Here is a 26649-nt window from a genome sequence, read left to right as displayed (position 1 = left end):
CAGTATGGCTGAAGGTAGCTTGAGGACAGCGCCAAGGATAGAGCTCGATGGTTGATGAGCAATGGCCAATGGCCTTACTATTGCACAATGCTATGAAAGCACAAGTGTTTGCCATCTTATGCCATGATTAATACACTGAAGAGCGTGTGTAGCTCCGTGGGGCGTCTTGTGGTCTAGGTAGGTGTCACTAGCCTCGTGTGAGTTTATCGCCGATAAGAAACGATGATGAAAAAGAAATTTACCATGAAGAGAGAAGAAGTTTTAAGATTCACACCCGCAGCGCCAGTTCAGCCGTGTCGGCTTTCTGAGGTCTTGAGAACGGCATTCTGCTGAGCAGGGGAGAATTGCTTAGCGCCCTGCTGTAACGCATGGACGAGAGACGGCACGGATTCAGCCTTGAAGTCGTCGGCGTTGCGGATCTTGTCCAGGTCCTCGGAGAGCTCTTGCGTGAGCTTCTGGAGGTAGAGGGCTGAGAAGGCGGCTTGCTGGTTTTGAGTTGAATCTTGAGGCATTTTGGCTGTGGAAGCGGAGAGCAGCTGATATTGAATGGAAGGAAATTAAAAAAAAAAAAAAAAAAAAGCTGGCTTTGGTTACGGTTGATGAAGCACTGATTTGAGACTGGGCTACACGATGGAGCTTTGATCTGAGTGGATGACCAATACTGGAGAGGTAGCGGCTGACATAAACACAGTTATCCTTATCTAAACGGTCTTGGATCTCTACGGAAAAAAAAAAGAGAGAGAGAGAAGAGAAGAAGATGAAAAGTCTCCCGAAATTACAAAGCATAAGAGGCTGATGTATTAAAGGGACTGTGTAGATTGGCTTAATTATCCATTTTTTAAAAAAAAAATTGGCAGAAAGACAATAACAAATATGCCACGCATTCTATAAGTGTGACATCGCTGAATGTGTAAGGAGGAGATATTGCGAGAATACCTTATGCATATATAGGTATAGCAGATGATGAGCAACATATAACAAACTACCTAGTAGGTGTAGGTAAATAAATGATTGGAAGCGATATACGCATACTAGGTACATATACAATTCGAATATTTTCACCACATGGTGCTTTCCTTGAAGCCTTATCGAGGGTGCTGGCCAGTCACTGTTAGCCGCTTCCTTAGCCGCTGCTAAGGCAAGGCACGCACTCTATAGCGCATCTGGTTGATCGGCGGATGCGCCATCCTAGTAGCAGCACTCCAGCCGAGTTAATGCGCGTGCCCAAACGTCCGATAATATTCGATTGCAACTTTTAGATACCCATCACCCGCAAAGCCTCATAACATCGCTACCCCAATCCATCTCACCCTCTTCACCAAGGCACCGCGCACAGAGGCCGCAGATCTCGACTATCGATTCTTGCAAACAGCAATTCGGCATTTGCTGAGAGGCGCGTCGACCGTCGACCACCATCATCATCAGTCGCATCATACATCATACCCATCCATTCCCACAGCCGCCATGTCCACCCGACCAACGACTCCCGCATCTCCCAAAAATGCGAAAATCAAATCCCCTTCGCCGGGATGCCCAGTCTTTGGCTGCGGTGAGTGTGCCAGTCAAATCAAATCGCCACAACTGCCATGACTGACTTGCTTCCAGAGCATGTTCAGCTGCTCCTGTCCCAGAGCCAAGAGGTTATGAACAGCTCCATAGCGCACTACAAGATGATCCTCCGAGGCATCTTCGATACGAGCCCCATCGTTACCCAGACGTCCACAAATCAGGAAGGCCGCCCTGTCACTTCCCTTACCTCGAATTACCTATGTCTACAATGCCCAGTTACAGTGTCCGAAGACGATCGGCTTGATCATGGAACCGAGAAACTGCATCGATTCTGTACGTAGCAGCTCCGATGCGGCCGATTGAATACTGCTATGCGTTCATATTTCATAGTTGCTTACAAATACAGATGTCGACTCTCGCAGCGGTGCACTCTATTGTCAGATATGCGATGACCTGGTCTGGGACCCCACGTTGGAGGAGCTCAGAGTGCGAAAGATTGGAACTGGGACGTTTTCAAGTATGCAAACCCCGTGCAATAGTTCGCAATGTCGTCCTTCTTCTCCTTGTTTTGTCTGGAAGTTACCAATTGGTCGTCTTCTCTGCGCGTTTAGTAACCTCACCTGCTCTTTTTAGCGAATCGAAAACGAAAGCATGACGAACTTTTTGCCGACTCGGCCAAGGAAGACCCTCGGCTCATCTCAGCCAACACAACCGTGGCATCGTGCCGGGCGAGTGGCCTTCGCGGCATCTACAACGCAGGTGCGACTTGCTACCAGAATGTCGTGCTTCAGAGCTTCCTCCACAATCCTCTCCTGCGTAACTTTTATCTGAGCGACGGACACCAGAGCAGCGAGTGCAGCATTTCCCACTGCATGAGCTGTGCCATGGACGACATGTTCCAGGATTTCTACGCGCTAGAAAGTACCAACGGCTATACAGCCGCCAATATCTTGTCTGGGTTTTGGATTTCGGAAAAGAAGGCTTTCGAGAATCTTGTGACAACTAAGGAGCAGGACGCCCATGAGTTCTTCCAGTTTTTGGCTGAGGAACTTCACGAACGAAATGGCGATGGTAAGAAGCCGCAGGGTGGCAGTGAGCATACGTGCAACTGCATTATCCACCAAACATTTTACGGCAAAATGCAAACAGTCACAACCTGCCAGAACTGCGGTGGCATGACCCATGCGGTCCAATCTTTTCTGGATCTCAGTCTGGGTGTCGACACTTTGGCACAAAGACGAGCTAAGAAGACGGGACAGAAGCTGCCTGCCCTTTCATTGAACGATTGTTTGGATGAGGAGTACGTCAAGTCAGACAAATGCGAGTATAGGTGCCACAGCTGCGCATCAATACAGCAGGCACGGAGATATACCAACATCAAACGCCTACCCAACGTATTATCCATCCAACTCAAGGTAAGTCGTTTTGTCATGATGCCCTCCTTGTGTCTTCTATTAACATGTACCCCCAGAGATTTGAGTTCAAGCAGGGAAAACATGACCGAGCTGCGTCCAAGATTGATAACACCGTTCAATTCCCGCTGCAGCTCAACATGCTTCCTTACACCAACCGTGCTCGCAGCCGTGATAGTCGTGAGAATATGGAATTGGAGAGGTCATGTACCTATGACCTCCTGAGCGTTGTCGTTCACGTCGGCGAGATTGAGACCGGTCACTACGTGTCATATTGCCGAGTTGGGGATCAGGTATGGCCAATACTCATTTCTCTATCTTTTTCTTTGTGCTAATAATCACAGTGGTTCAAATTCAATGACCACAAGGTAGAATTGGCCCGGGTATCGGATGTGCTTGGCGCCCAGGCGTATCTATTGTTCTATATCATTCGGTCTCTCGCCTAGGAGACATCATTGTCTATGCTATAATCAGGGCCACCATACCCACCATACCCACCATCCCTAGACTATGGGATAAACTAGCATGCAATCCAGCATACTACAGCTCATCAATCGGGCTATGTGGCTCATTTCAAGCAGTCCTTGTCCTATCATGGTTGTCTATGCATCCAATTACCCGTTCACTACATTATGTTAATATGGCCGTACTTTTGAGATGCCCCGGCGGCATCTTCTTCTTCGTCCTATTGTTTTTTTTACCGCCATTTCCAATTTGGGCACTCAAAATTGGCGTAGCAGTAGAACTCGTTGCTAAGGCCCCTTGTATGCTTGGGCTCAAAGGCAGTTGTCTGCACTCCCAGTGCCCGGTATAGCTTGAGAATCAGAGCCTCCATTCTCTCTCCAGTGCAGACAATAAGGTTGGATGATGGTCCGGCACTGCTTGGTTTGAGGAGCCAGCGCACAGTCAATGCGGCTACACCCATCATTAGTTTAGAAAGCTCAAAAGGGGGTATTGCATATCGAGGTGGGAATTGGTACCTTTGGTCTGGCAGTCTTCACTCAGAAATGGCGGATCACAGATAATCCTGTCCATGGACCCTTTCAGGTGACCTGTGTGCACATGAGGTTATTACGGGATCCTTGAGACTTGGAGATAGAACTTGTCTTATAAATAATAATGCATGGATGAAGATTTGAGTCTGATACATACCTGGCAGTTTGACTGGCTGTTGGAAATCATAGAAGTAAAACTCGGGGAACACGCCAAACCGGTTGTCGTGTTCCAAAAGGACAAGCTTAGGCTTCTCATTATCGCTTCGGTCTCGCTACAGCAGGCAGAGATCAAACAGTATTAGCACTGCTCTTTTCCTCCTGTGCATTCGACATGTATATATAAATATCTGGAATAACTCACCAAGAGGTTCCTGAGTGCCACAAACACACTCGGCGCTGAGACAACACCGATTGTCATGTTGCTTGTCGCATCTCTAAGCAGCTCTGTAGCCAGGATATTGGCAGTTTCCTCTGAATACTGTAATCATACAACAAAAATTCCCATTTTCTCAGCAATTAGCCTCATTCGTCCAGTGTTTTTTTTTTTTTTTCTTTCTTTTTTTTTAATTTTGTGAAAGAGCAAAGAAACGTTTGTAAGACGTACCCAAAATTGAGACTCATTCCAGTCCTCGGCAAACGTATCGATGGACAGCAGGCTGTTGCTCTCTGCCTCGTCCTTCAGCCGCTGGAACTTTGCCTGGTGCTCGTCTCTCTCTGCTTCGAACGACTTCAGCGCCGCGAGGGCATGTGCCGAGAGGGTGCTATATGGGGGGGAAGTCGAGCAAAGTCAGTTCTCATCATCATTTTCCCCTCCACCTTACCAATACAGAGTCTGACAAAGTGGTTGAAGGAGGGACTAATTACATGGGTTCATCGTCGCTGTCGGACATTTTTGCAGATTTTGTGTTTATAGATAACACTGCTCTGGAATGGACTTGGAAGTGCTTGTATGTGTCAAACAAATGGTAAAAAAAAAAAGTTCGCAGCGTTGCGATGATTTGGATGTGCTACTGTATCTAACAGTTTGCAAATTGAAAAGTACTTCAGAGAGACTGGAGTTTAAAGTATAGATGCCGCTTATTGGTGACTAGAAATACCTCAAACTAGGGTGCCTACTAAGTACTTTTCAATGATTACGTACAGACCTTGTGTTAGCACCCAGTACATGATGGCTACGTGAAGCCGCCAAAGTGAGCTCTGGAGATGATTTCATCTTGTAGAAGAAAAAAAATCTGGTAGAAATTTGAAGTTTTAAATAACTAATAAAGAAGCTTCTTTAGAAAGCTGCATAATTCTACCGCACCTTTTTTTTAACCTACCTGTATTTGTTTCTACTAATCTCAGGTATTCATACACATATACTCCTCTATCCAAGTGCGAGACTTTTATCTAGCAACATTCTATAGCATTTATATAGCAAAATCTTTCGTCTTGGTGATGGTTTCCTGGCACTTTGAAAAGATGGCGGCCTGTCTGGCAACTTCTGCGAGCCTGCCAATGACCTGCCCATTGGCCGTTGTGAACCCGTAGTATGCGTAGGGGATATCAACCTCTTTGCAAAACTCAATGACAAGCTTCTGTGCGTCGCGGAAGTTATGGCGCGGCATGCGGGGGAATAAGTGATGGATGGCTTGAAACTGCAGGCCACCGTGAACAAAGTCAAGCCAGCGAGGGCAATCAACGTCCATTGTCGTTCTCAGCATCATCTGCGGGAAAGACTCCTGCGGCCCCAGGTCGGCGGTGCTCATGGCAAAATGCGACAGCACAATCTGCACATGCAGAGGAGAAGCTGCAACGTGGCTCACCATCAAAAAGACAAAGCGCGACCAGCCATCAGGTATCGACTTGTACAGAATTCCATAGCCGAACCAGATCCAGAAGAACACCTGTCCTGTTAGCTCGAGCCAACGCTGGTACGCAGCTGGGCCCTTCCGAGGCCCCTTTCCATTGAGGATATAATCCCACGACAGGACGTAGAGGTTGAACCGACCAAGAGCCAAGAATGGGTAGTAGGTCCACGGCTGAATGCGCAAGAGAACTTTCGCAAATGCATCATACTCCATGACGCGTTCGTAAAAAGTAGACCGCAAGGATCCCAGTAGGCGGTGAGAAACAGCGAAGAGAGGCATGTGTTCGATGTCGGGATCGTGCTCGGGGGCATTTGTCACGATGTGGTGAACATTGTGGTTGTGCTTCCACCAGCCTAGGGAGAGGCCACCAACGAAATTAGCGATGAAGATGCCGATAGTCGTGTCGATAAAATAGTCGTGCGTAATGCCCATGTGGCCAGCATCGTGAGCTGTGAAGACGAGCTGGTGCCACAAGAAACCAAGAGATAGTGCGCTGATGAAGTAGTAACCATAGGAAAGAGCAATCAGCATCGTAGCGAACAGAGAAAAGTAGCGAAGACATTCCCAGCCATATGCCGAATAATTTGTTTTGTACAGGCCGGCATCGATAATCTTCTGGTGCAGTTCGCGGTAATTGGCAACAATGTGAGCTTGCGTGGCTTCGTCAACAGCGGGGTATTTCTCAAGATCAAGCGAGATATGCTCGCGAGTGACAATGTCTAGATAGGACATGCCGTCCAGCGGCGTCTTGTCCGTAGTTGACTCGGACGAGATGGACCCTGACCTGGCTGCTGCATGTCCCGACGCACTTTTTCGATCACGCAACGACTTTGTGTCAACATCAAATACAGGCGAGGGTGCTCGGGAGCTTGAGGAGCTCGTATCCTCTCCCGTCGATATGCCATGGATACCTTTGCTATGGTCCGATTCGATCTCTTCCATGGTTCGAAAGATACCGCCCTGGATAGGCGGCCTGAAGTTCAACCAAGAACCTTCGATTTTGCCAATGCGGTACCGCGCCATTTTTTCCTTTGCCCCCTTCGAATGTATACTGCAAGTTGAAACAACAGGGCGTTAGCAATTCGTCCAACCAATACATCGTTCCTAGGGGGGGAGTTCACGTACACCTCGATCCAGTCAGTTGCATCTCTGCCCACCATATGCATGATGGCCTTGGCTCCTCCTGGGTGATATTGAAGCCAGCCATCAAGCCGCAAGACATATCCGCCGTAGATAATAATATGTCGTCCACTGGCGATCAAAGCCTCAATTTCATCGCGGGTCATGAGGGGTAGATCCCTCTTTCCGCCAACATCCTGTGCCGGCTGGCGAGAAGAAGACTCAGTAGCTGACATGGTGCCAACACATTACAATTGCACCGGGGAAAGGAAGAAACGGAGCAGGAAAAAGTTCAATCAAGTGGTGCGGGAGAGAGGACCGTTGAGCTGGAGGACGACGTCGTCGTGAATTCACCGCTTAAAGCCACGACAGCCGCGAGTATCGAATGACTTTGGTAGAGGTAGAACGATGGGAGGTACAAGCACATATTTACGACAGGCGCCGCCACCGAGGTACCCATTAAACTGCGAGTAGCACTACCCCGTTATTTATAGCCCTTTCTGTATTAGCTAAGGGAATATACAATCAAGGTGAATACTGAATTGATGCTAGTGGGGGGAGCTAACAGCTAAAGCAAAAGAGGCGCAATAGAGCTACAAGTCGAGAAATACGCATATAAAAACATCAAACATTGCATACATCAAACAGACGCAAATTACGATTGAATTATCATTGCATTTGCAAGTTAAATGCTTGACAAAATATAAGGGAAAATATAAGAGAGAAATGTCACATTTGGAACAGTGCTCGAACTAGACGATGTTTCAAATCAAAAAGGATATCTTTTTTTTTTTTTTTTTTTTTTTTTGTTGATTAACCATGATTCCATATCAATACACATCACTTGCGGCTGAAGAGACCAATCCGAATGGTAAACGTTTTAACGAAGTGCATTTGAAAAAAACCCTAATTGATTCATGATCATAGCCGTGGGGGATTAATGTACAACCCAGACGTACAAAAGCAACCGTAAACCTTATCCCTTGACCCCTTTATGACAACCAAAACGACCTCGAAAGAAAGCACAAACGACCAACGGAAAAATTACAATTCTTGGCTGGAACCCTTGCCAGACTTGCCAGTCGTCTTCTTGGGGAGGAGGTCTGTGTGATGTCAGTAACTATTTCGATTCTTGATGTGATTCCGAGTAGCTTACTCTGGTGGATGTTGGGCAGAACACCACCCTGTGCGATGGTGACGTGTCCCAGCAGCTTGTTCAACTCCTCATCGTTTCGGATGGCGAGCTGAAGGTGACGAGGGATGATACGGGTCTTCTTGTTGTCACGAGCGGCGTTACCAGCCAACTCGAGGATTTCGGCAGCGAGGTACTCGAGAACAGCGGCGAGGTAGACGGGAGCACCGGCACCGACACGCTGGGCGTAGTTGCCCTTTCGCAGAAGACGGTGGACACGACCAACGGGGAACGCAAGACCCGCCTTGGAGGAACGGCTGGAATGGAGTCAGGTTTGCGTGTTCAAGTGGATTGTTTTGATCTTGTTTGGATAAGAACGCGTGTACCGCGTCGAGCTACTTACGATTGAGCGTTCTTGGAGCCAGAGGCCTTGCCGCCAGATTTGCCGCCGCCAGTCATTTTGAATGTGGTTTTTGGATTAACGAAAAATTACTCGAAAGTAGATGCGAGGTGCGAGATGCGGCAAATGTCGGAATGGTAAACGTGCAGCGTGGATAGTTGAGAGACAGTGTAAATGAAGAGGTTTGAGTTCGGCGGGGGGAATCTACGTTAAGTAGTTTTTGGTGCTCAGCGCGCGAGATCACCAATCACCCTCCCTCTGCGGCAGCTTCAGAGCTAGTCCCGTTTGGGAAAATAGACGTGTCCCAAGGAAAACAATGCGACAATCAACTGGAACTGCGGGGGGGTGTACAAAGTACATCGAGTACTGCCAAACTGGGTCCAGGCAGAGATGCAGCTAATGCTGGCTCCAGGTACCTAGGCGGTACATGGCTTGGTATCCCGGCACTCAGCATTCTCTCCTTCTGATCTCCGCCCCATCTCAGGGCTATTCAGGTTGCGTGAGCCTCAATGCGGTGTCGATGGGGTTTGGATGGATCTTCCCATCTTGCAGATATTATCGCTTTATTCTACTCACGGGGTGCTCGTGTACATGCAGAGAGTACGGCTGGTTACAAATATTCGTGTCATTTAAAATAATATGTGCAAACCCTTGAAAGCGCGTGTTGATTCGCAGCCTTTTCTAAGTAATGCAGCAATTTCATGACCAACCCATGAATACTACTCGCTCCAGATTAAATCACAGCCTGCTTATTGGACCAAAAAAAATAAATGGATAATCCTGGGCGGTACCTGTGTATTTTGCACCAGGGCTTCGTTAATCGTGCCGCTGTGGAATCTCGCGTACCCAGTCGCTTTGCCTCAGGTCCATTACTATATGCAAATGCAAGCATTTGGTATCCATTGGGGACATGATTTTGCTTACAGGTTCTGTACTTTTGATGTGGCCGTTTGATATTGGCTAGACCAAGTGGTCTGTGCCCGGCTTGCTCCCAAACACGTATGTGGTCTACTATGTAGCATTAGATGATTATTGGGTTGCAGTGATGGTGGTGTTGCTCAAGATTGCTTCGCCGTTGCAATTCTGATCCAGCACCAGGCCTGATTATGCACATGCGGGAGTGTCTCATCACCTCATTCTACCACATCGTTGCGCCATAGATATGCGTACATATCGAATAAATGCGAACATAGAGAAATATACACGGGAACAAAGAGAAGAATTGAATCTACAAAGGGTGCAACAATTGGCTACACTCTACATTCTAGGGTAGGCTGGGCTGAGGCAAAGTGAGGCTATCCAGGCGCTCCTGCTAAGAGGCGGCTACTACAAGGGCGCGTCCAGGCAGCACGCAAGGCAAAGGCGGGAGGTACATGCGCCGGTGAGATCAGAAGAAAAAAGGTACATCCGTCCTCAGCTGGTAGGGGGGCTGGTGGGGAGAAAAGCTGCAGCGATAAAGAGGACTGGCCTCAGCCAATCACATGCGACTGAGCAGAGAAATGGCAGCCAAAAAAAAAAAAAAACAACAAAAAATGTCGACGCGACTAGACGTTATGGAGCGAGCAAGGCAATCGCATCTGGTGCAGGGACTCGGCCCCGTCCAGAGTGCGTGATAATCAAGGTGCGCCTTGCCGTTAAGTGCCTAGCGCGGCATAACTGGAGCACAAGCAGTGACTTTGTGAATACATGGCACTTGTACCCCGTAGTGAACCTTTTTTTTTTTCTGAGCCTAGACACCCTTTTTCGCAGCGGGCAGTTTTACCGCACTTTTGCAGCTCTGAGGGCGTGCACGCGCCTTCGCTCGCGCCACCCCTACTTGCTCCCAAGCAAATCAGTAATCCACTTGCACCAACGCGTCCAGCTACAAAAGCCCAGCTCATCCCCAAACGTCTTTCCCGCACCATTCACTTTCATCATCACCCGCTGCCAGCCCGCCCTTTTGCCATTTTGATTATCCGCACTTGAAATCTAAATCGATTGCATCAACTTTATCCAAAATGCCTCCCAAAGCTGCCGACAAGAAGCCCGCCGCCAAGGCCCCCTCAACCGCCAGCAAGGCTCCCGAGAAGAAGGACGCTGGCAAGAAGACCGCCGCCTCTGGCGAGAAGAAGAAGCGGTCAAAGACTCGCAAGGAGACCTACAGCTCCTACATCTACAAGGGTTTGTCAACACTGTTTTTTCTCCTTTTTCTTTTTTTGCATTTTTATTCTAACTTGGTTTCCAGTCCTCAAGCAGGTCCACCCCGACACTGGTATCTCCAACCGTGCCATGTCCATCCTCAACTCGTTCGTCAACGGTAAGATTTGATCGCATTCACACCTTTTTTCTGGTCCATTATTCCTAACTTGAACAGATATCTTCGAGCGCGTTGCCACCGAGGCTTCCAAGCTGGCTGCCTACAACAAGAAGTCCACAATCTCTTCCCGAGAGATCCAGACATCTGTCCGGTTGATCCTGCCAGGTGAATTGGCCAAGCACGCCGTCTCTGAGGGCACCAAGGCCGTCACCAAGTACTCTTCATCCACGAAATGAAAAGGATCATGTTGGCTGGTTCTGATTTCAAATCTGAAAACTTGGGTTTTTGTTTGCGTGACTTTAGTGTCTTTACTCGAGACGATGGGTGACTGTGTTTCGCCTTTGGGATCTCTTAATGCGTTACGGATGGTTTGCTTTATGGGGGCAATGTCTTCACGGTCAATGGGGTTCGCGGTTGTACAATAGCTATCGAGGATATCTCGAAGCAATGGTTTCTGCACATTATGCTATTTTATTTTCCTCTGCATCAACAATTACAGAATCTCCTAGATTGTCCATGTCTCCTACTCCTGTCCGAGACCCGCTCGGGTTCGTTTCATCGTTTGACTCACAGGCTGCAGTATACCTTGATTATCACTAGCGCCCAAAGGTGTTCCGGTACTCCAACCCATTTTCTCAAGCATAGTTCGACCTCGATTTTCGCTCCCCAGTTCTGGCGCAGACGCACCGATGACCTCACCGTCCCGGTAGCTAGTTCCGGCGTCACCTCGGCCTGACGCTTTCTGTCGATTTTGACCTTGTTTAGACGGCTGAGAAGACCGTGAATATTGTCGTTTGAGTCGCATGACGGCCTGCTCGAAAGCGGCTTCCTTATACGTTGTTCTCTTCGTTCGATATAAGACCGGCCTACGCTGCTCACCAGCCCCAATTGACTTGGATTTGATGTCGAATTTGTTTGCCAACTCGTGGACCATTTTTCTTGTTCGTTTATCCATTGGTGGTAGATTTAAGCTGAGAAATTGTCAGTAAAATGGGGGTATTTTGATAGGCCTATGGTATACGCACGTTTCTTGAGATCCGGCGAGGAACGTTTTCACTTCATCTGCAACTTGGCTCATCGTTATGCCTGTGGAGTATTTCGCTCGCAGGTCAACCTGGCCCTTCTTGCCAAGTAATCCCATCGCTCGCAACTCTTCCCTTTCCTTTTTGCGCTGGGCCTTTTTCAGTCGATCATTGTTGAATGTAGATTGAAGTCTCTCCTCAAGGTCCGAGTCCATGTCATCTGTGAGTAGCTGCAGGCGCCTCCCCTTGCCCTTCCTACGCCGCAGACTAGGTCGTTCCCAGTCCATAAAATCGAAATCGGCCTGCTCTTCAAGGTCATCAAGGTCATCCTCTGCTTCCGAAGGAACTTCGACTTCATTAGCGTTATCTGGGCCTGAAGGTGCTGATGGTTTGACTTCGGCGTCATCATCGGTTGATCCACTCTCTGAATCGTCCTCAGCCCCCCAACCCTCAAACATTTCGCCGTTCTCGTGTATGTTGGCTATGTAATCGGCGATCATAGCCGCTTCTTCTTCATCTTTCTCCCGATTCCGTCGTTTATGTTTGTCTCGTTTCTTTCTTGGCCATAGCAGATCATCTGAATCATCACCTTCTAGCGTAGGACGCATGAGAGGCCCTCTAATTGCAACCGAGATCTGTTTCTCCACCGCTCGAATCTCGGTTCTCATCGACGTAAGCGTGATGCTGGGAGCCTGCGCTTTCGGTTTCATGGCGTTTCGACCCTTAAAGACAATGATTTCATCGCTAGAGGTGTCGTCTTGCAATACTTGATTCTCGTTGATCTCTTCTTCGGGTGCCTCTTCCTCAAGCATCGATTCTTCAGGTGCTACCTCTTCAAGTATCGGTTCTTGAGGTACTGTCTCTTCAAGTATGGTTTCTTCCGGCATTGTCTCTTCAAGTATTGTCTCTTCAAGTATTGTTTCTTCAAGCGTTGTTTCTTCAAGTATTGCTTCTCCAGTCATTGTTTCTCCAGGTAGTAGTTCTTCAAGTATAGTCTCTTCAGGTGTAACTTCTTCAGGTGCTGTTTCGTCATGGACTGTTTGTACAGGTAATGATTCTTTATCTATCGTCTCAGATATTGTTTCTACAGGCGCTGCTTTCTCGGGTGTTGCAGACGTTTCGGCATGATCGCTTGCGTTCTCTGTCTTCGTCTGCGGCGGGAGTAAAGGATCATGTGTGCCGGAACTGACGAATGTGACGGGTCTCTTCCGAAGCTGGGTATTGCTGCTCCAGAAAGAGTTGTCATGATGCGACGTTTGCCGGGCTTCGTCGAGTAGTGTGAAGGCGACTGTTGCAAATATCCAAATCAGCTATATGTCCAAATGATTTAGGCAGACGTCTTTCAGAAGGGCTACCGTTCTGTGGTGTGACTGCCGCATCATGGTTGGCAAAGTTGCCTCCTCGGCGAGGTGACTGGTTCCAGCCGTTCCTCTGTTTCTGGAAACCCCGACCGCGTCCCCCCCTCATATTGACTGGAATCTGGGTTGTGAAGGCTGGCACCAACGATTTGCATGGCACAGTCGCCAAAAGAGATCTTGGAGGTCTGAAACCATACCCTGGTAGATAGACTAATAAAGTGCAGCCAGCTGGGAAGAGGAACGCGCTGCCTTCTGAGGCTAGTGTGACTCTTGTCAAGGTGGGCTGCGCATTACATAATCTTTTATATCCAATAGCAGGCAAGGCAATTGACTTTGTGCCTTAAATTATCAATGGCTTCTCAGGTTTTTTTTTATGACACGAGACTCAAAAAGAGCAAATACTATAGATTTTTTCGTAGTGCAATTGAAGCAATCGATTTTATTTAAAAGCAACTTCAACTAAATGATATTCCGCTGATATTCTGGATATTTCCCGCCATATAGCAACATATCTCTATCAACCTTCTGAGCGTATATTGCCATATTTGGACTAGACTGCTGTGCTAGTGTGGCGCTCCTCGCAACTTATTTCGACTTGCTCGCTGACCTGTATGATCTTGGTGGGAGGGTCAATAGACAGCGTCAACAAAGATCCCGAATTGGCCAGCTCAAAGACCTCACCAGCTGCTCCTTGCTGCTAATTCGGCCAAAATGGTGCTCGCTCTATTCTCGCGGGGAGCTCTCCGCAGCTCCGTCGCCGCCGGCGTCAGCAGCAAGCGATCCCTATCCGATGTAGCAATCACACGCACTGGCAAAACTATTCTACGAACAGAGGGCGGCCGGTAAGCAACGCACGCAACCGATTTGAAGACAAGTCAATTAACATCATCTTCCAGGTCTTCTCTCGGAGGTGCGAACGCAATATTCAAGGCTTGGAGATAGGGGGCTAACAGCCTGGGCAGGACATACCGCGACAGTTTTCGGTGCGACGGGTCAATTGGGTCGGTATATTGTGAACCGCCTCGGTATGTTGAACGAATTGAAGCGCATGAGTGTTTACCACGGCTCTAATTATCCATATATAGCCCGCCAAGGATGCACCGTTGTCGTCCCTTTCCGCGAAGAAATGACAAAGCGACACTTGAAAGTCACTGGTGACCTCGGTCGCGTTATTTTTGTTGTATGCCTGCCACGGATGAATTGGATAAATTGGACGAGTTGATCTGATGCGCTCGCAGGAGTACGATCTTCGCAACACTGCTTCCATCGAAGCAAGTGTGAGGCACTCGGACGTTGTGTACAACCTTGTTGGCCGGGACTATCCTACCAAGTACGGATGACCATGATTACTATTTCGATCTCGACGACATACTAAGCTGTGATAGGAACTTTACCCTCGAAGATGTGCACGTGGAAGGAACAGAGCGTATCGCTGAGGCTGTTGCAAAGTACGACGTTGATCGTTATATTCATGTTTCGTCTCACAACGCCAATGTTAACTCACCCTCTGAATTCTTTGCGACAAAGGTATGCGCAATCGTTAAAACTGTGAAAAAGATGGAACTAACTCTCACCGCACTAGGGACGTGGAGAGCTTGTCGCTAGAAACATCTTCCCTGAGGCTACCATTGTGCGACCGGCACCCATTTTCGGATTCGAGGACAACCTTCTGCTGAAGCTCGCGTCCGTGCTGAACCTATTCACAGCCAACAATATGCAGGAGAAATTCTGGCCAGTCCACGTAGGTATCTGGAAATAGTGTTATTAACAACCACGCTGACAAATTCACAGTCTATCGACGTGGGTGCTGCTCTGGAGAAGATGCTGTATGATGACTCAACGGCTGGCAAGACTTTCGAGCTCTATGGGCCCAAGCAGTACAGCTTGGCAGAGGTTGCGGCTCTGGTGGACAAGGAAATCTACAAGAAGCGACGACACATCAATGTGCCCAAGGCAATCCTAAAACCTGTGGCCAAGGTCCTAAACGACGTTCTGTGGTGGCACACCATCTCTGCAGATGAAGTGGAGCGAGAATTCATTGACCAGGTCATTGACCCTGAAGCCAGCACGTTCAGCGATCTTGGTATCGAGCCAGGCGACATCGCCAACTTCACGTACCACTATCTGGTAAGTGCCATGTACTACGAGGCTTGTTACGTGGCCAGGCAGACGGCTAATTTCCTCTATAGCAAGGATTCCGAAGCTCTAATTACTACGACCTCCCCCCTGCCACGGAGAAGGAAAGGAAGGAGGACAAGAAGTACATCCATGTCTTGGATGAGCTATAAACAACAGCGCATTTGTATATCTAGGAGGGATAGTAGGGTATATAATACTATTAGAACCAAGAAAAACAGATGCTCTGAATGTGCCTATTCGGCTTTCTTTGTTTTAAAAAGATAGTATTTACATAATTCAAAAAACAAAAAACGAATTGAACAGTTACTACTATATAAGAGTTAAGCTGATCCTTGACACGAGTCGACAGCCTGTTGGAGCTGACTTAAAAAACTAGTATAAACATATGCTAGATTTACCTAATCCCAGCCTGCCGGCAGGGTAGTTGTTTCAAATGCGCAGTGCCCGCAATACTTTATTATTCTCCGCATTGGCTTTGATCCTTCCATACTGTATTACAAGATTCAATCCGCCGTGGGAGCCGGCTCATTCTTTCCGCAATAAAACTGCGCCCGACTCTCCGAATTGCACTGCACATGAGGCCTCCAACAAGGCAGTGCTTGAGCTTGGAAGTCAACATTTCCAGAGCATCGCGGTTTTTCGCACTAGTATCGCCTGGGTCTTGCAGATTCCCCACGCCGAGCAGATCGACTTCCGTCTCGTCCATTTCAACCGGCTGTCGCGCATTCAAATCGCAAGCACGTGAGGCCATTGAACAAGTGACCACAAAGACTTACATCCGCGACCAACCCGCTCCAGCATCTTCCATAGACGGACGTCACAGAGCCCGGCATAGCGTCATATATTCGTCTCTGCACAAGCCGCTCCGGACCAGCCGCGATCTCCCCCTTCGCAGCAGCCTCACATACACCACCGGCGCCGCAATCGTTTTCGCCGTCGTCACCATTTCCTGCCTTGCGACAGTGGACTTGCGCGAACATCCAGCAACTACTGCGACTCCGGAAGACATCGCGATCGCCTCCTCACCTTCTGACAGCATGCCCGACCAAATCGCACCGGGGCACGTGGGCAACCTCACCCCAGAGCAGGAAGAGAAGCTGCGCCAATTGTGGCAGGCTTTCTTCCAGCTCTGCGGCGTCCTTGACGACAATGGCTCTACCAGCACGGAGACGACTGCCCGTGGAAAAGCGGAACCGGCTGAAGCAGAGAAGAAGAGGCGCTTCGGTGTCTTTAAGAGGAAGGGAAACGAAAAGTCCGCTGCAGCGAGCGAGGCTGCGGAAGACGACAAATATGGCCAGAACAAACACTTTCAAGAGGTTCTTGCGAGCAACAGCCCCGAGGCCATTCGCGAGACGTTCTGGAGCATGGTAAAGCACGATCACCCCGATGCCCTCGCGTTGCGCTTCCTGCGAGCCCGCAAGTGGGATGTGGACAAAGCCTTGGTCATGTTGGTGTCTACCATGAGCTGGCGACACAGCGACATGAAGGTGGACATTGACATCATGGCGAATGGCGAGGAGGGAGCTGTTGTGAATGCGCGCGAGGGTAAGGATGAGGCCAAGAAGGTTGGCGAAGACTTCTTGGCGCAGCTCCGTATGGGCAAGAGTTTCTTGCATGGTGTCGATAAGCAGGGCCGACCAATTTGTGTGGTGAGAGTCCGCCTCCATCGCCAAGGAGAGCAGTGCGAAGAGAGTTTAGAACGATATACCGTCTTCCTAATTGAGACGGCGAGAATGGTGTTGAGACCCCCCGTTGATACAGCAGTATGTACCCCATATTGAGATTGTCCTCTCAATATTTGTGGACGTTACTAACCGCACCGAGTAGACCATCATCTTCGACATGACTGGATTTTCCATGGCAAACATGGACTATACTCCCGTCAAGTTCATGATTAAGTGCTTCGAAGCCAACTACCCCGAATCTCTTGGAGCCGTCCTTGTTCATAACGCACCATGGATCTTTCAAGGTAAGTAGATAAGATTTCTTATTTGTGGAAGGGAGAATAAAAGAGAAGACAACTGACGCTGGCATTAGGAATCTGGAAGATCATTCGCGGCTGGCTAGATCCGGTTGTGGCGGCAAAGGTTCATTTCACGAATAATAAGAATGATTTACAAGAATTCATCGAACCCTCACACATACTTAAAGAACTTGGAGGTGACGAAAACTGGGAATTTCAGTATGTGGAGCCCGTCGCTGGCGAAAATGACCTGATGAAGGATGGCGAAACCAAGGCACGGCTTCTCGCGGGCAGGGAAAAGCTTGTCAAAGAGTATGAGGATGCGACTCTACAGTGGATACACAAGTCGGAAGGCGGAAACAAAGACATCATGTCCAGGAGGGACGGCCTGGCGACACAGCTCAGGGAAGACTACTGGAGACTCGACCCATATCTGCGCGCGCGCTCTCTCTACGACAGACAGGGAATATTACAGGGTGATGTTGGGGCGAACTGGTATGAACCGGCAAAGACAGCGACTGCTGACGGAAATGGGAATCTAGACACGTCAATCAACGATGTAGATTAAAGAAACGGCCATGCACCAAAATAATTTTGGATAGAACGGGGTCCTGCGTATTCTATGGAGGATAGACATATATAATGTTTTCATTATCTGCATACCTCGCGAAAACCCTACCATCCTAATGTCGCCGGCAAGCAGACCTGTGACACAACACAATGACACTTACATATTGGCCTTGATTCGCTCACACAGCGCTTTAAGCTTTGGCATATCCGTAGGAGTCGAATTCCAGGTAATGCCAAGGCCCTCTATCTCATTGGGCTTCGGAATCTGTTCAGAGGCATTAGCTAGAATCAAAGGCTGAGGTGCTTCATTGCAAGGGTAATGGTCATACCATGTGGAAGTGGACCTATGGCAGCCAGGGTCAGCCTCTCACTCATATAGTAATTCAAGGTGTAATTGAAGCTTACATGGTGCACCTCTTGGTGGGCAATGGCTCCGTTGTTTTGGAGGATGTTGTAGTCGGTGGCTCCAGTAGCTGTCACGAGCTTCTTGAGAGTAGGCTGAATGAAACAAAGACGTCGTGAGTAAAAAAAAAAAAAAAAAACAAAAAACAAATAAATCAAGCAACTAATAGACGTGTTACCAGAATCTCGGATAGCTGATCATCGGGGATATCAGCCAGCTTTGCGCCATGAAACTTCGGGATGACAAGCTAAATGAGTATTACAGTATTAGTAGTGTACCATTGAACTCGGTGAGCAGGACGATGCATACCGCATGACCCTTGCTTAGAGGTCCGATGTCGAGGAATGCCAGCGTCTTGTCACTCTCAAAGAGCTTCAGGGATGGGATCTCGCCTGGTGCGATATGCTGTTAGTTCTGTGAGAGCAGGAGGGGTAGCTGGTCTCAGTGATTGGATTTCGGCAATCTGCCTCGCCTATTTAGCTCACCCTTGATAATACGGCAGAATATACAGGCAGACATGATGACTTATATGAGGTTGGTATTCGGGCAGAAAAAATTGAAAGAAAAGGAATGCAAGCTATGGGCTGAGTATTGAATATGAGCCTAAGGCGGCAGTAAATACTTTAGTAGGTAGTGGAGAGAACAGAATTGAGGGCAGTGACACGATATGAAGAGGGGCTTTTGTACGCCAATACGCTTATTACATCACTGCGACAAAAGGGATTACATAGCGGGTAATATAAAATAAATTGAGTATCGAATGGGGTGGACCGCTAATACTAATGCAATTCACCACATTGGCATTATCGGATGTATTTTTTGTTTAGACGGTAGATTTTACTCCTCTATCCGCTAATTATCTCTCTCTTATATCAGGTAGCTCAGCTTTTATTGGACGTGCACTCATATTTCCTACCCCAGATTACGTACGCATGGCGATTTGATGAAAACGGGGTGTGACTGCTAGAATAAATGCATTATTTTTTTACTATATACTCGGGATCTAATTTTGGCGCAAGTAAAGTCCTCAATGCCGATTTGCGTGGTGAGGGGGAGCTATCAAATATTAGCAGTCGAAACAGGCGCAAGGAGTACATTGGCTCACGGTCTAAAATCGGAGATGGGAGGTTTCGTTCAAATTTGGATCCTGCTCAATTAGCCTCTGTTTTGTTTCGTATACGCGATTGCATGTGTTGTCTAACCTCCAGGTGCGCATGGCGGAACGTATGGGTCTGGGTGCTTCCAGCTTTCGAGTAACTTTTCGGTCTCCGCTAACAGGGCCTGGAAGAGAGTTAATGTCGGCCCTCCATTGAAGCACGGGAAGCGGTGACTGACTCTCTGCTGCCGGGGATCTGTGACCTTCCTGTTGGCCTCAAATAAAGATCGTATATAGAGCGCCTGGCCTCGCCATAGGTGACGATGGACAGCCCAGTCCAGCGCAAGCTTCAATGAGCGACGGTATAGTGACCTAAAAATTGGGGGCTATTGGTTAGAATCGAGTACGTCGGCATTCGTAGGCTTGATTGATGTAGGTACTGACAGAGCAGCTTGTCGCGTCGTCATGTTGGCTAGATGGTGGTCCTGGCGAAAAGACCGTGGTTTGAATTGGCAGTAGATCTCTCGGAGGTTAACGGCTGGTACACAGAAGTAGAATTGTCTGCCTTACGCCGGGCTCGCATTCTAAGGCAACAACGCGATCGTTTGCTAGTTGGCCACAACGGGAAAGCCGCATTCAAGTAGTAATTACTAACCACATTAGAGATAATTCTTTTAATCTTATATAATTATATAACAGTTGATTTTTTAATACTTTCTTAGAATATATAAATTGATCAAATGATTTTCTTTTTGAAAATGTAAAACATTACATATTATAAGAGTAGATAAATATTATAAATAATAATTTATATTAATATTAAATTTATTATAATATTGAGTTAAATCTGTAAACTCGAATTTTATTTTATCAGTGTTCTTTTTAAACACGTTGCTTAATTGCATTACGATGCTTAGATCGGAACGCCCTGGATGCCCCGATTTAGTGCATGGAGATTTACCTGATCCTCTGTCTTAGTACCTACCACCTACTAAACTCCCTAGGTGCAGTAGTTGTGCAGTCTACCAAGTGCCGGATACTTGGGGGACTAAGTCGACAGGCGCACGAGCAGCGATGCCGAGTATTCAAGGCTTCAATACCTTGAGGGCAAGATCATACATCTTTCGCTTACCTTTGTTTACCCGTGCCATCCTACTGGGAATAGCATGTTTCTGGCTGGCTAGCTTGCCCGGTTACTGGGATGTGAGACTCTGGGGTTCTCTCATCCCGGACAAGATCTCCTTTGCAACTGGTAACCAATGTGCTCCGATATCTGGCTGGATTGGGCTTGATCTGACTCGACCTTAGGATACCGGCTGAATACATTCCCTCTTATCCATCTCAACTTCCTCCATGCAATCCTCAATGCGGTTGCGTTGACGCCGTTGATGGAACGATTCGAAAGCGAATATGGAACCCTGACGACCTTGGCGCTCTTCTTTGGACGTAGGGATACCACCTCCCGTCAATTCCTCATGTCATTGATCTAACAGGAAACAGCTCTGACTACGATTCCTGCCGTTTTGTATCTCTTCATTGAGATTGCCATCCTCCGAGCCAACCATGCTGTTATGGGCGCCAGGTAGAAAACACCGCTACAATGCTCTTAATCAGCTAGATGGGTTATTAATACTAACTTGGCCTGGGTAGCATCTGGGTGTTCTTGCTGTTAGGCATGGAAGCGATCCGAACGTATAAATCGAACCCATATTTGGTTATTGGGACATATCACCTCCCTACCTGGACCACGCCCTTGCTCATGATAGTGGTTGTTGCCGCGCTATTGCCAAGCACCAGTTTGTTGGGCCATCTCTGCGGTGTTGGCGTTGGATATATCGGTATAGTCTCAAACTACGTGTATGAGCCGTGGATCTTATAACTGACACCCCCTTTATAGCTGGCCTTGGCTACGTGAAGTTGCTCGCACCTCCGGAATGGGCACTTCGATGGATCGAATCTCGCTTGAATCTCCTTGCCATATTGCCGCACTATGTCAGTGTTGATCAAAAGACGTATGGGAGATTTGGCGTTTTGCCCACTACCAATCGCCCTGTAGGGAGCGCACCGACGGAGCTGGTGGGAGTGAATGCTTAATATGTGAGGGGTTTCATATGACGGGGACCATTTGGATGCGTATCACACAATGTTGACATTCAATTACTTCGCAAATCGATCGTCAGCTAGCAAAAAGGAGTATTGTTACGGGTAAAGCATGGAGCAGCAAGCAATTCACAGCTCGGGCGTTAATTATACATATATTTCGCCATGACGGAGAACTTGATGCCATAGCGGACATACACCGTCTGTTACGAAATAGAAAACATGATTCAACTGCTCTTGTGCAGCATCAGCATCATAGTGAATGGATTCAATCAGCCACATCGTATGCGTCAGTTCGGGTGGGGCAATTCTGTTGGTTACGTGTAAAACGGTACCAAGTACGTACTGTATTACTGTAGAACTAAAAAAAAATAATGCGCTTGGAAAGGGAAGACCCATCAAAATACTTCCGGGACGTACCTGTCGCATGTCACTTTATTTTATGCACATGGCCTACTACCAAAGATCCCAGTTGTGATTGCTCTCTTTCTGTGATATAGATATCACCACAATACGAGGAGGACAATCGCCCTGAAATCGATTCACTGCCCGCCTGGGACTTTGGTTCTGCTTCCATGCAATGCTCAGCAACAGAGACAGCACCGCCCTTCAGAAAACATATGATTCAAGTTACCTCAGTTGTTCAACGGCTGTGTATTATGAAGGCCAGGTAAAAAGCGATGATGGACCGCCCCATCTCAACTTCACATGCCATTTCCAACTACATCTCACGGCTGACACTTATCTTCTCCTAGGGTGACGAGAGCGAGGCTACTCGACATTGGAAAGCCGCACTTCGGCGCATAAATGAATACTACGCGTCGGCAAGCGCTCCAAGAGTCTCCGAAACATACAACGATACAGATGCTGCCTTGATAGACGCGGTGAAAGAGCTAGAACTACAATGCAAGGAAAGAATTGATCTTTTGGAAGCGTTGAAGCTGTCCCGGCAAGACAGCGTCGCTTCGCCGTACCGTGACAATACCACGCAGGCCACTGGCAGCACCAGCCAGGGAGCGGGAACCATAGGGCAAGGCACCATCCCTGCGGTAACATATTCCGAACTTTCACGTCCTGCGTTCTCGTCAAGGAATTCCCTTGAGGCAATGACGTCATCTGAAGAAGCGATTAAGAGGATCCATAGCACCCCTGCCGATTCAACTCAACGAACTGCCTACCCGCTTCCCAGCTCGAGAAGTCCAGATTTGCCCGATACAAGAAGCGACAAGGCGGCCCGTCCTCCGAGCCCCGAGAGGCACACCATGAGGACTACGTTGCGGTCCAAGAAGACTGCCGATCGATCGTCTACTCCTCGTAAATCGAACAGGCCCGCGGCGGATGGGCCAAGCAAGGCCGCGACCATCGCGTGGAGCACTTCTGGATCTCGAGACAACTTCTTGCGTCCCTTTTCTACTGAAGCGCGCTCATCAAAATCAAGCCCTACTCCACGCCCATCGCTGGAACGCAACTCGCCCAGTTCGCAGAAGTCGACAATATCATATGAAACGAGATCTCAACGTACATCGCCTCAAAAATGGAACATGGTTCCTTTGTCCGATGAATCTCGTCTTCCACAGCCCTCGGTCCTGTCTATTAGCGCAGCATCAAGTGCTCTGACATCTTCGTCCAGCCAAGAGCCCTCCACGGCATATCAAACTCCGAGTAAATCAGAGCAATATGTCACCCCTCGGAAGCCCCCTATCTTTGAAGAAGCATCAATTCAAAGTAAAAGAGGGAGTGCTAAAGCTGGCACGCCCGAAGTGTCTGCAGCACAAAGGGAATCCAGCACCTCTAGGAGTAAGAGGATAGCTGTGGACAGTCCGCTTCTATATAAATACGACGCAGAACGAGGAGATCGGTACCGGGACGATACACGGCGGCCATCCTCCGAGTTTGCCACTCTGAGGCAAGTTGACAGCCGTTCAAGTGAAGAGGCTGTCGAGAGTCCAGCAAGAGAAACTAAGAACGATAAAACACCCAAGAAAATGACGAAGACAGCCATTCTTAAGAATCTGCCGCCAGGCATAGACGAGAGTGCCGCAAAGCAAATCTTCAACGATATTGTTGTGCAGGGAGATGAAGTTCACTGGAGCGACATTGCGGGCCTGGAGGTTGCGAAGAACTCTCTACGGGAAACAGTAGTATATCCATTCCTACGCCCTGACCTATTCATGGGCCTACGCGAGCCGGCTCGCGGAATGCTGCTATTTGGACCGCCAGGAACTGGAAAAACGATGCTGGCTCGCGCAGTAGCCACTGAATCCAAGTCCACCTTCTTCTCCATTTCTGCCAGCAGCTTAACAAGCAAATATCTAGGAGAGTCGGAGAAACTAGTCAGAGCGCTTTTCGGTCTCGCCAAAGCACTTGCTCCCAGTATTATATTCGTCGATGAAATTGACTCGCTGTTATCTCATCGATCGGATGCTGGGGAGCATGAGGCAACCAGAAGGATCAAGACAGAATTCCTTATCCAGTGGAGCGAGCTCCAACGAGCCGCAGCTGGCCGGGAGGCGGATAGCAAACTGAATTCAAGGAATGAGGCTCAAAGGGTCTTGGTATTAGCTGCTACAAATCTGCCATGGGCAATTGATGAAGCTGCACGGCGACGATTTGTGCGCCGACAGTATATTCCATTACCAGAACCGAAGACGCGGGAGACACAGCTGAGGACGTTACTACGACAGCAAAACCACAGCCTATCAGACGAAGATGTAGAGAAACTCGTGCAGTTAACAAATGGTAAGCATCGTCTCACAGCGTTGGCTTCTCCCTAGCGCCCAATCAAGTTCATACAACAACTAACTGCTTGGTAGGATTCTCGGGATCCGACATCACGGCTCTTGCCAAAGATGCAGCCATGGGGCCACTAAGATCTCTAGGCGAGGCCCTTTTGTATATGACCAAGGAGCAAATACGGCCCATGGATCTTTCGGATTTTGAGCTAAGCTTAAAGTCTATTCGGCCGAGCGTCGACCAAGAAGGCTTACGGGAATACGAAGAATGGGCCGAGAAATTTGGCGAGCGTGGTGGTTAACGCTGAACTGAGCTGAATTGTTTACCCGCGTCCAGATACAGCATCCCTTCCGCTTAGAGTAAGGCTGGCAGATGCGCAAACTACGACAGTACACGATCGAAACATCAAGTAGCGGCTGCGGTGTGCGTTGCGAGTTCTGTCAAATCGATGACGATCGACGTCCGTGAATTCATTAAGAGGCGCTATATTGCTAGACTCTTACTCGTTTGTTGGAAGCAAAATATGAGCATCCCTTCGCCAATAATCCCACATGGGCGCAGCTCTGGAGAGATGCTACCCGATCTATTCATACAGCCCTGTTGCGCTATGCAGCTGGGATTTGTGATATCCGATGTCGTCTGTTTTTCGTCGTGCGTCCTCGTATCATTCCTTCTGCTCTTCCTTGGCACGTATCCTTCGTTCAGCCTTGACAGCCTGCTTGGCTTCTCGTTCGGCGATGCGTTCCTCTAATGAGGGAATCGGCGGCCGTTCTTCGATAGGAGTGCCGTACGGCGCAATGATGTTCTTGATAACGTGACGCTTGTGCTTAGAGGTCGGCCAGCCGGGAACGATGGAGACAACATCGCCAGTACGAAGAGAGGAGTTGGGATCGTGTACGAGGTAGTGCTTTGGCTCTGCAAACCACTTTGGACTGGTCAGTCGAAGGGATGAATTGTGGTGATGTCGTGCCTACATACCTTGTTGATGACTTTGTTCCATTTTTGACCACCGACTCGAACCTTGACGGTTTTCTGCATCAGACCAGCAGACACAACAATGCCATGAAGCTCGTGAGTCACGCGCCGGGCGGCTTTTGCAACTTGTGAAGACATGGTGATATGTATCTTAGTTTAGGCGAACAATGAATGGTTAAACAATGCCAACAATCATTGCTCCGAAGTCATTGCTCTCTCTGTGGACCTCAGACAACCCATCATCATACTAAAACTTTGCGACTAACTGGAGCATTCACACTCCATACCCTTTTGGGGCTTATCTGCACCCGCTAGCCGCATCGCCATTGGACAGAGGAGAGGCTGCCGAAGTTGACCCGACATCTTATCGATTAGAGTGGGAGGAACAATGCCAGGATTTTGTTGCCTTGTGTCTGTCTGCAATAGAGGAAGCACATTTAAAGAGTCATTCATAGGTATACTGTTGTTTAGAATATGTCAAATATTACTAGATCGTCATTGTATAAGTCTAGTAGTATATATACGTTCTCTTGATGGGTTTGTCGCAGATTCATAACTATGGTAAAGCAGAGAGAGGGCGCTGTTCTCTTGAATTCAAATGAAAATAAGCGTTAACTCGTAGAAGGCTTGTCCGTCGAGCTGCATTAATGGTGTTTGGACTCGCCAAAAAGCCCCCAGTCCTTGATGACGAAAGTTTCCCAGATGCGAGCCGCAATCTCAACAGCGTCTCCAATAAGCTTGCCCTGCTTGCCCAGCTCCAGATCAACCTCGTCGGCGTCGTATTCTCCCCTGATGTGAGGCACGTTGATGGTAATCAGGATATCCGTGTCCTGCTCCTCGAGGCGCAGCAGAGTCATGGTGAGGGCCGTGAAGTCTGGCGCTGAGCTTTGGTCGCTGGAGTGGCTGGCGTTGGGGGTCTGCGTCGCGATGAGGGTATATGCGGGGTGTTTCAACCTGTTGTTTTCCCATGTGATTGCTGGTTAGTGGACTGGGATGCGCATACACAAGACTGGCCGGGGGAACGGCGCGTAAAGAGAGTGAGAAAGAGAGAAAAAGGACGACGTTACTCTTGCATGCGCGAGAATTCAGTTTCGGCCGTGTTCCAGATCTTGACCGTGTTAATGTCCGACCCGACCATGTCTTCCAAGTGCGTGGTCATGGCCCGGCCGTCAATCTCAGGGCCGGATCCGGGGCCTCCAACACGCTCTGTAATCTCGAAGATGATGCTGGTGAAGCCGTCCTTGTCGATCCATACTTCCTGGTTGTCGGGGACTTGTCTGAGTTTGCTGCAGAGGACAAGAGTGTAAGTAAGTAAGCGTTTAAACAAGCATTTCAGAATGCGCCGGTTGCTGACCTGACATCTGCAAAGTGTTTCGGCAAGTCGCAGGTGATGGCTCCGCCGTAGAGGGGAGTGCTTCGGTAACTTGACATGGCGGTATGATTATATGATTATAATGATGGGAGTTTCAGCGTCGTTGGTCGCAAGTATTTGTCTACGTTGGAGGATGCTGTAATGCGATCCAGACAGAGGCTGTCGCGCAGTTGGAGATTGCTAGACGAGTGCTAAGCTTAATACC

The 26649-nt window shown here is 48.5% G+C and overlaps 15 protein-coding genes across 15 annotated transcripts; 6 read left to right on the top strand and 9 right to left on the bottom strand.

Annotated features, from left to right (window-relative positions):
- Positions 1–314: 314 nt before the first annotated feature.
- TRIVIDRAFT_122058 (uncharacterized protein) lies at positions 315–512 on the bottom strand (the record flags this gene model as incomplete). The annotated part of the gene is made up of 1 exon (XM_014101995.1): positions 315–512. A coding segment is annotated over one exon (198 nt), but the record flags the coding sequence as incomplete, so codon positions are not given.
- Positions 513–1286: 774 nt separating this feature from the next.
- Positions 1287–3367, top strand: TRIVIDRAFT_208720 (uncharacterized protein; the record flags this gene model as incomplete). The annotated part of the gene is made up of 6 exons (XM_014101994.1): positions 1287–1549; positions 1606–1842; positions 1916–2026; positions 2143–2924; positions 2981–3214; positions 3266–3367. 6 exons carry the CDS (start codon positions 1465–1467, stop codon positions 3365–3367), a joined length of 1551 nt encoding a protein of 516 aa, XP_013957469.1.
- A 32-nt stretch (positions 3368–3399) lies between these two features.
- On the bottom strand, positions 3400–4806 carry TRIVIDRAFT_212444 (uncharacterized protein; the record flags this gene model as incomplete). Its single annotated transcript, XM_014101993.1, has 6 exons — positions 3400–3836; positions 3902–3973; positions 4074–4188; positions 4278–4394; positions 4521–4677; positions 4781–4806. The coding sequence occupies 6 exons, from the start codon at positions 4804–4806 to the stop codon at positions 3619–3621; spliced, it is 705 nt and encodes a 234-aa protein (XP_013957468.1).
- A 328-nt stretch (positions 4807–5134) lies between these two features.
- Positions 5135–7317, bottom strand: TRIVIDRAFT_74251 (uncharacterized protein; the record flags this gene model as incomplete). The annotated part of the gene is made up of 2 exons (XM_014101992.1): positions 5135–6817; positions 6892–7317. The coding sequence occupies 2 exons, from the start codon at positions 7119–7121 to the stop codon at positions 5326–5328; spliced, it is 1722 nt and encodes a 573-aa protein (XP_013957467.1).
- Positions 7318–7652: 335 nt separating this feature from the next.
- On the bottom strand, positions 7653–8580 carry TRIVIDRAFT_215760 (uncharacterized protein; the record flags this gene model as incomplete). Its single annotated transcript, XM_014101991.1, has 3 exons — positions 7653–7988; positions 8042–8334; positions 8421–8580. 3 exons carry the CDS (start codon positions 8474–8476, stop codon positions 7930–7932), a joined length of 408 nt encoding a protein of 135 aa, XP_013957466.1.
- Positions 8581–10347: 1767 nt separating this feature from the next.
- TRIVIDRAFT_92198 (uncharacterized protein) lies at positions 10348–11074 on the top strand (the record flags this gene model as incomplete). Its single annotated transcript, XM_014101990.1, has 3 exons — positions 10348–10577; positions 10642–10713; positions 10771–11074. 3 exons carry the CDS (start codon positions 10415–10417, stop codon positions 10947–10949), a joined length of 414 nt encoding a protein of 137 aa, XP_013957465.1.
- Positions 11075–11236: 162 nt separating this feature from the next.
- Positions 11237–11791, bottom strand: TRIVIDRAFT_56172 (uncharacterized protein; the record flags this gene model as incomplete). The annotated part of the gene is made up of 2 exons (XM_014101989.1): positions 11237–11684; positions 11739–11791. 2 exons carry the CDS (start codon positions 11789–11791, stop codon positions 11237–11239), a joined length of 501 nt encoding a protein of 166 aa, XP_013957464.1.
- Positions 11792–13722: 1931 nt separating this feature from the next.
- TRIVIDRAFT_86926 (uncharacterized protein) lies at positions 13723–15543 on the top strand (the record flags this gene model as incomplete). Its single annotated transcript, XM_014101988.1, has 9 exons — positions 13723–13935; positions 13990–14003; positions 14056–14118; positions 14179–14273; positions 14332–14423; positions 14479–14620; positions 14676–14834; positions 14885–15220; positions 15283–15543. The coding sequence occupies 9 exons, from the start codon at positions 13805–13807 to the stop codon at positions 15379–15381; spliced, it is 1131 nt and encodes a 376-aa protein (XP_013957463.1).
- A 726-nt stretch (positions 15544–16269) lies between these two features.
- Positions 16270–18031, top strand: TRIVIDRAFT_212439 (uncharacterized protein; the record flags this gene model as incomplete). Its single annotated transcript, XM_014101987.1, has 3 exons — positions 16270–16995; positions 17060–17201; positions 17270–18031. The coding sequence occupies 3 exons, from the start codon at positions 16270–16272 to the stop codon at positions 17761–17763; spliced, it is 1362 nt and encodes a 453-aa protein (XP_013957462.1).
- On the bottom strand, positions 17923–18687 carry TRIVIDRAFT_190259 (uncharacterized protein; the record flags this gene model as incomplete). Its single annotated transcript, XM_014101986.1, has 5 exons — positions 17923–18030; positions 18171–18263; positions 18347–18415; positions 18478–18560; positions 18654–18687. 5 exons carry the CDS (start codon positions 18685–18687, stop codon positions 17923–17925), a joined length of 387 nt encoding a protein of 128 aa, XP_013957461.1.
- Positions 18688–19195: 508 nt separating this feature from the next.
- Positions 19196–19731, bottom strand: TRIVIDRAFT_37419 (uncharacterized protein; the record flags this gene model as incomplete). The annotated part of the gene is made up of 5 exons (XM_014101985.1): positions 19196–19224; positions 19274–19318; positions 19371–19449; positions 19504–19636; positions 19709–19731. 5 exons carry the CDS (start codon positions 19729–19731, stop codon positions 19196–19198), a joined length of 309 nt encoding a protein of 102 aa, XP_013957460.1.
- A 563-nt stretch (positions 19732–20294) lies between these two features.
- On the top strand, positions 20295–21600 carry TRIVIDRAFT_168887 (uncharacterized protein; the record flags this gene model as incomplete). Its single annotated transcript, XM_014101984.1, has 5 exons — positions 20295–20516; positions 20573–20710; positions 20765–20846; positions 20915–21102; positions 21162–21600. The coding sequence occupies 5 exons, from the start codon at positions 20339–20341 to the stop codon at positions 21356–21358; spliced, it is 783 nt and encodes a 260-aa protein (XP_013957459.1).
- Positions 21601–21944: 344 nt separating this feature from the next.
- TRIVIDRAFT_56176 (uncharacterized protein) lies at positions 21945–24398 on the top strand (the record flags this gene model as incomplete). Its single annotated transcript, XM_014101983.1, has 4 exons — positions 21945–22034; positions 22120–23126; positions 23184–24103; positions 24178–24398. 4 exons carry the CDS (start codon positions 21945–21947, stop codon positions 24396–24398), a joined length of 2238 nt encoding a protein of 745 aa, XP_013957458.1.
- Positions 24399–24761: 363 nt separating this feature from the next.
- Positions 24762–25210, bottom strand: TRIVIDRAFT_64321 (uncharacterized protein; the record flags this gene model as incomplete). The annotated part of the gene is made up of 2 exons (XM_014101982.1): positions 24762–25022; positions 25076–25210. 2 exons carry the CDS (start codon positions 25208–25210, stop codon positions 24762–24764), a joined length of 396 nt encoding a protein of 131 aa, XP_013957457.1.
- Positions 25211–25716: 506 nt separating this feature from the next.
- Positions 25717–26503, bottom strand: TRIVIDRAFT_36828 (uncharacterized protein; the record flags this gene model as incomplete). The annotated part of the gene is made up of 3 exons (XM_014101981.1): positions 25717–26026; positions 26140–26358; positions 26427–26503. The coding sequence occupies 3 exons, from the start codon at positions 26501–26503 to the stop codon at positions 25717–25719; spliced, it is 606 nt and encodes a 201-aa protein (XP_013957456.1).
- Between the last annotated feature and the right edge of the window lie 146 nt (positions 26504–26649).

This window comes from Trichoderma virens (genome assembly GCF_000170995.1).
Source record: "Trichoderma virens Gv29-8 chromosome Unknown TRIVIscaffold_5, whole genome shotgun sequence".
Taxonomy (NCBI): domain Eukaryota; kingdom Fungi; phylum Ascomycota; class Sordariomycetes; order Hypocreales; family Hypocreaceae; genus Trichoderma; species Trichoderma virens.
This window is presented reverse-complemented; position numbering and strand designations above follow the sequence as displayed.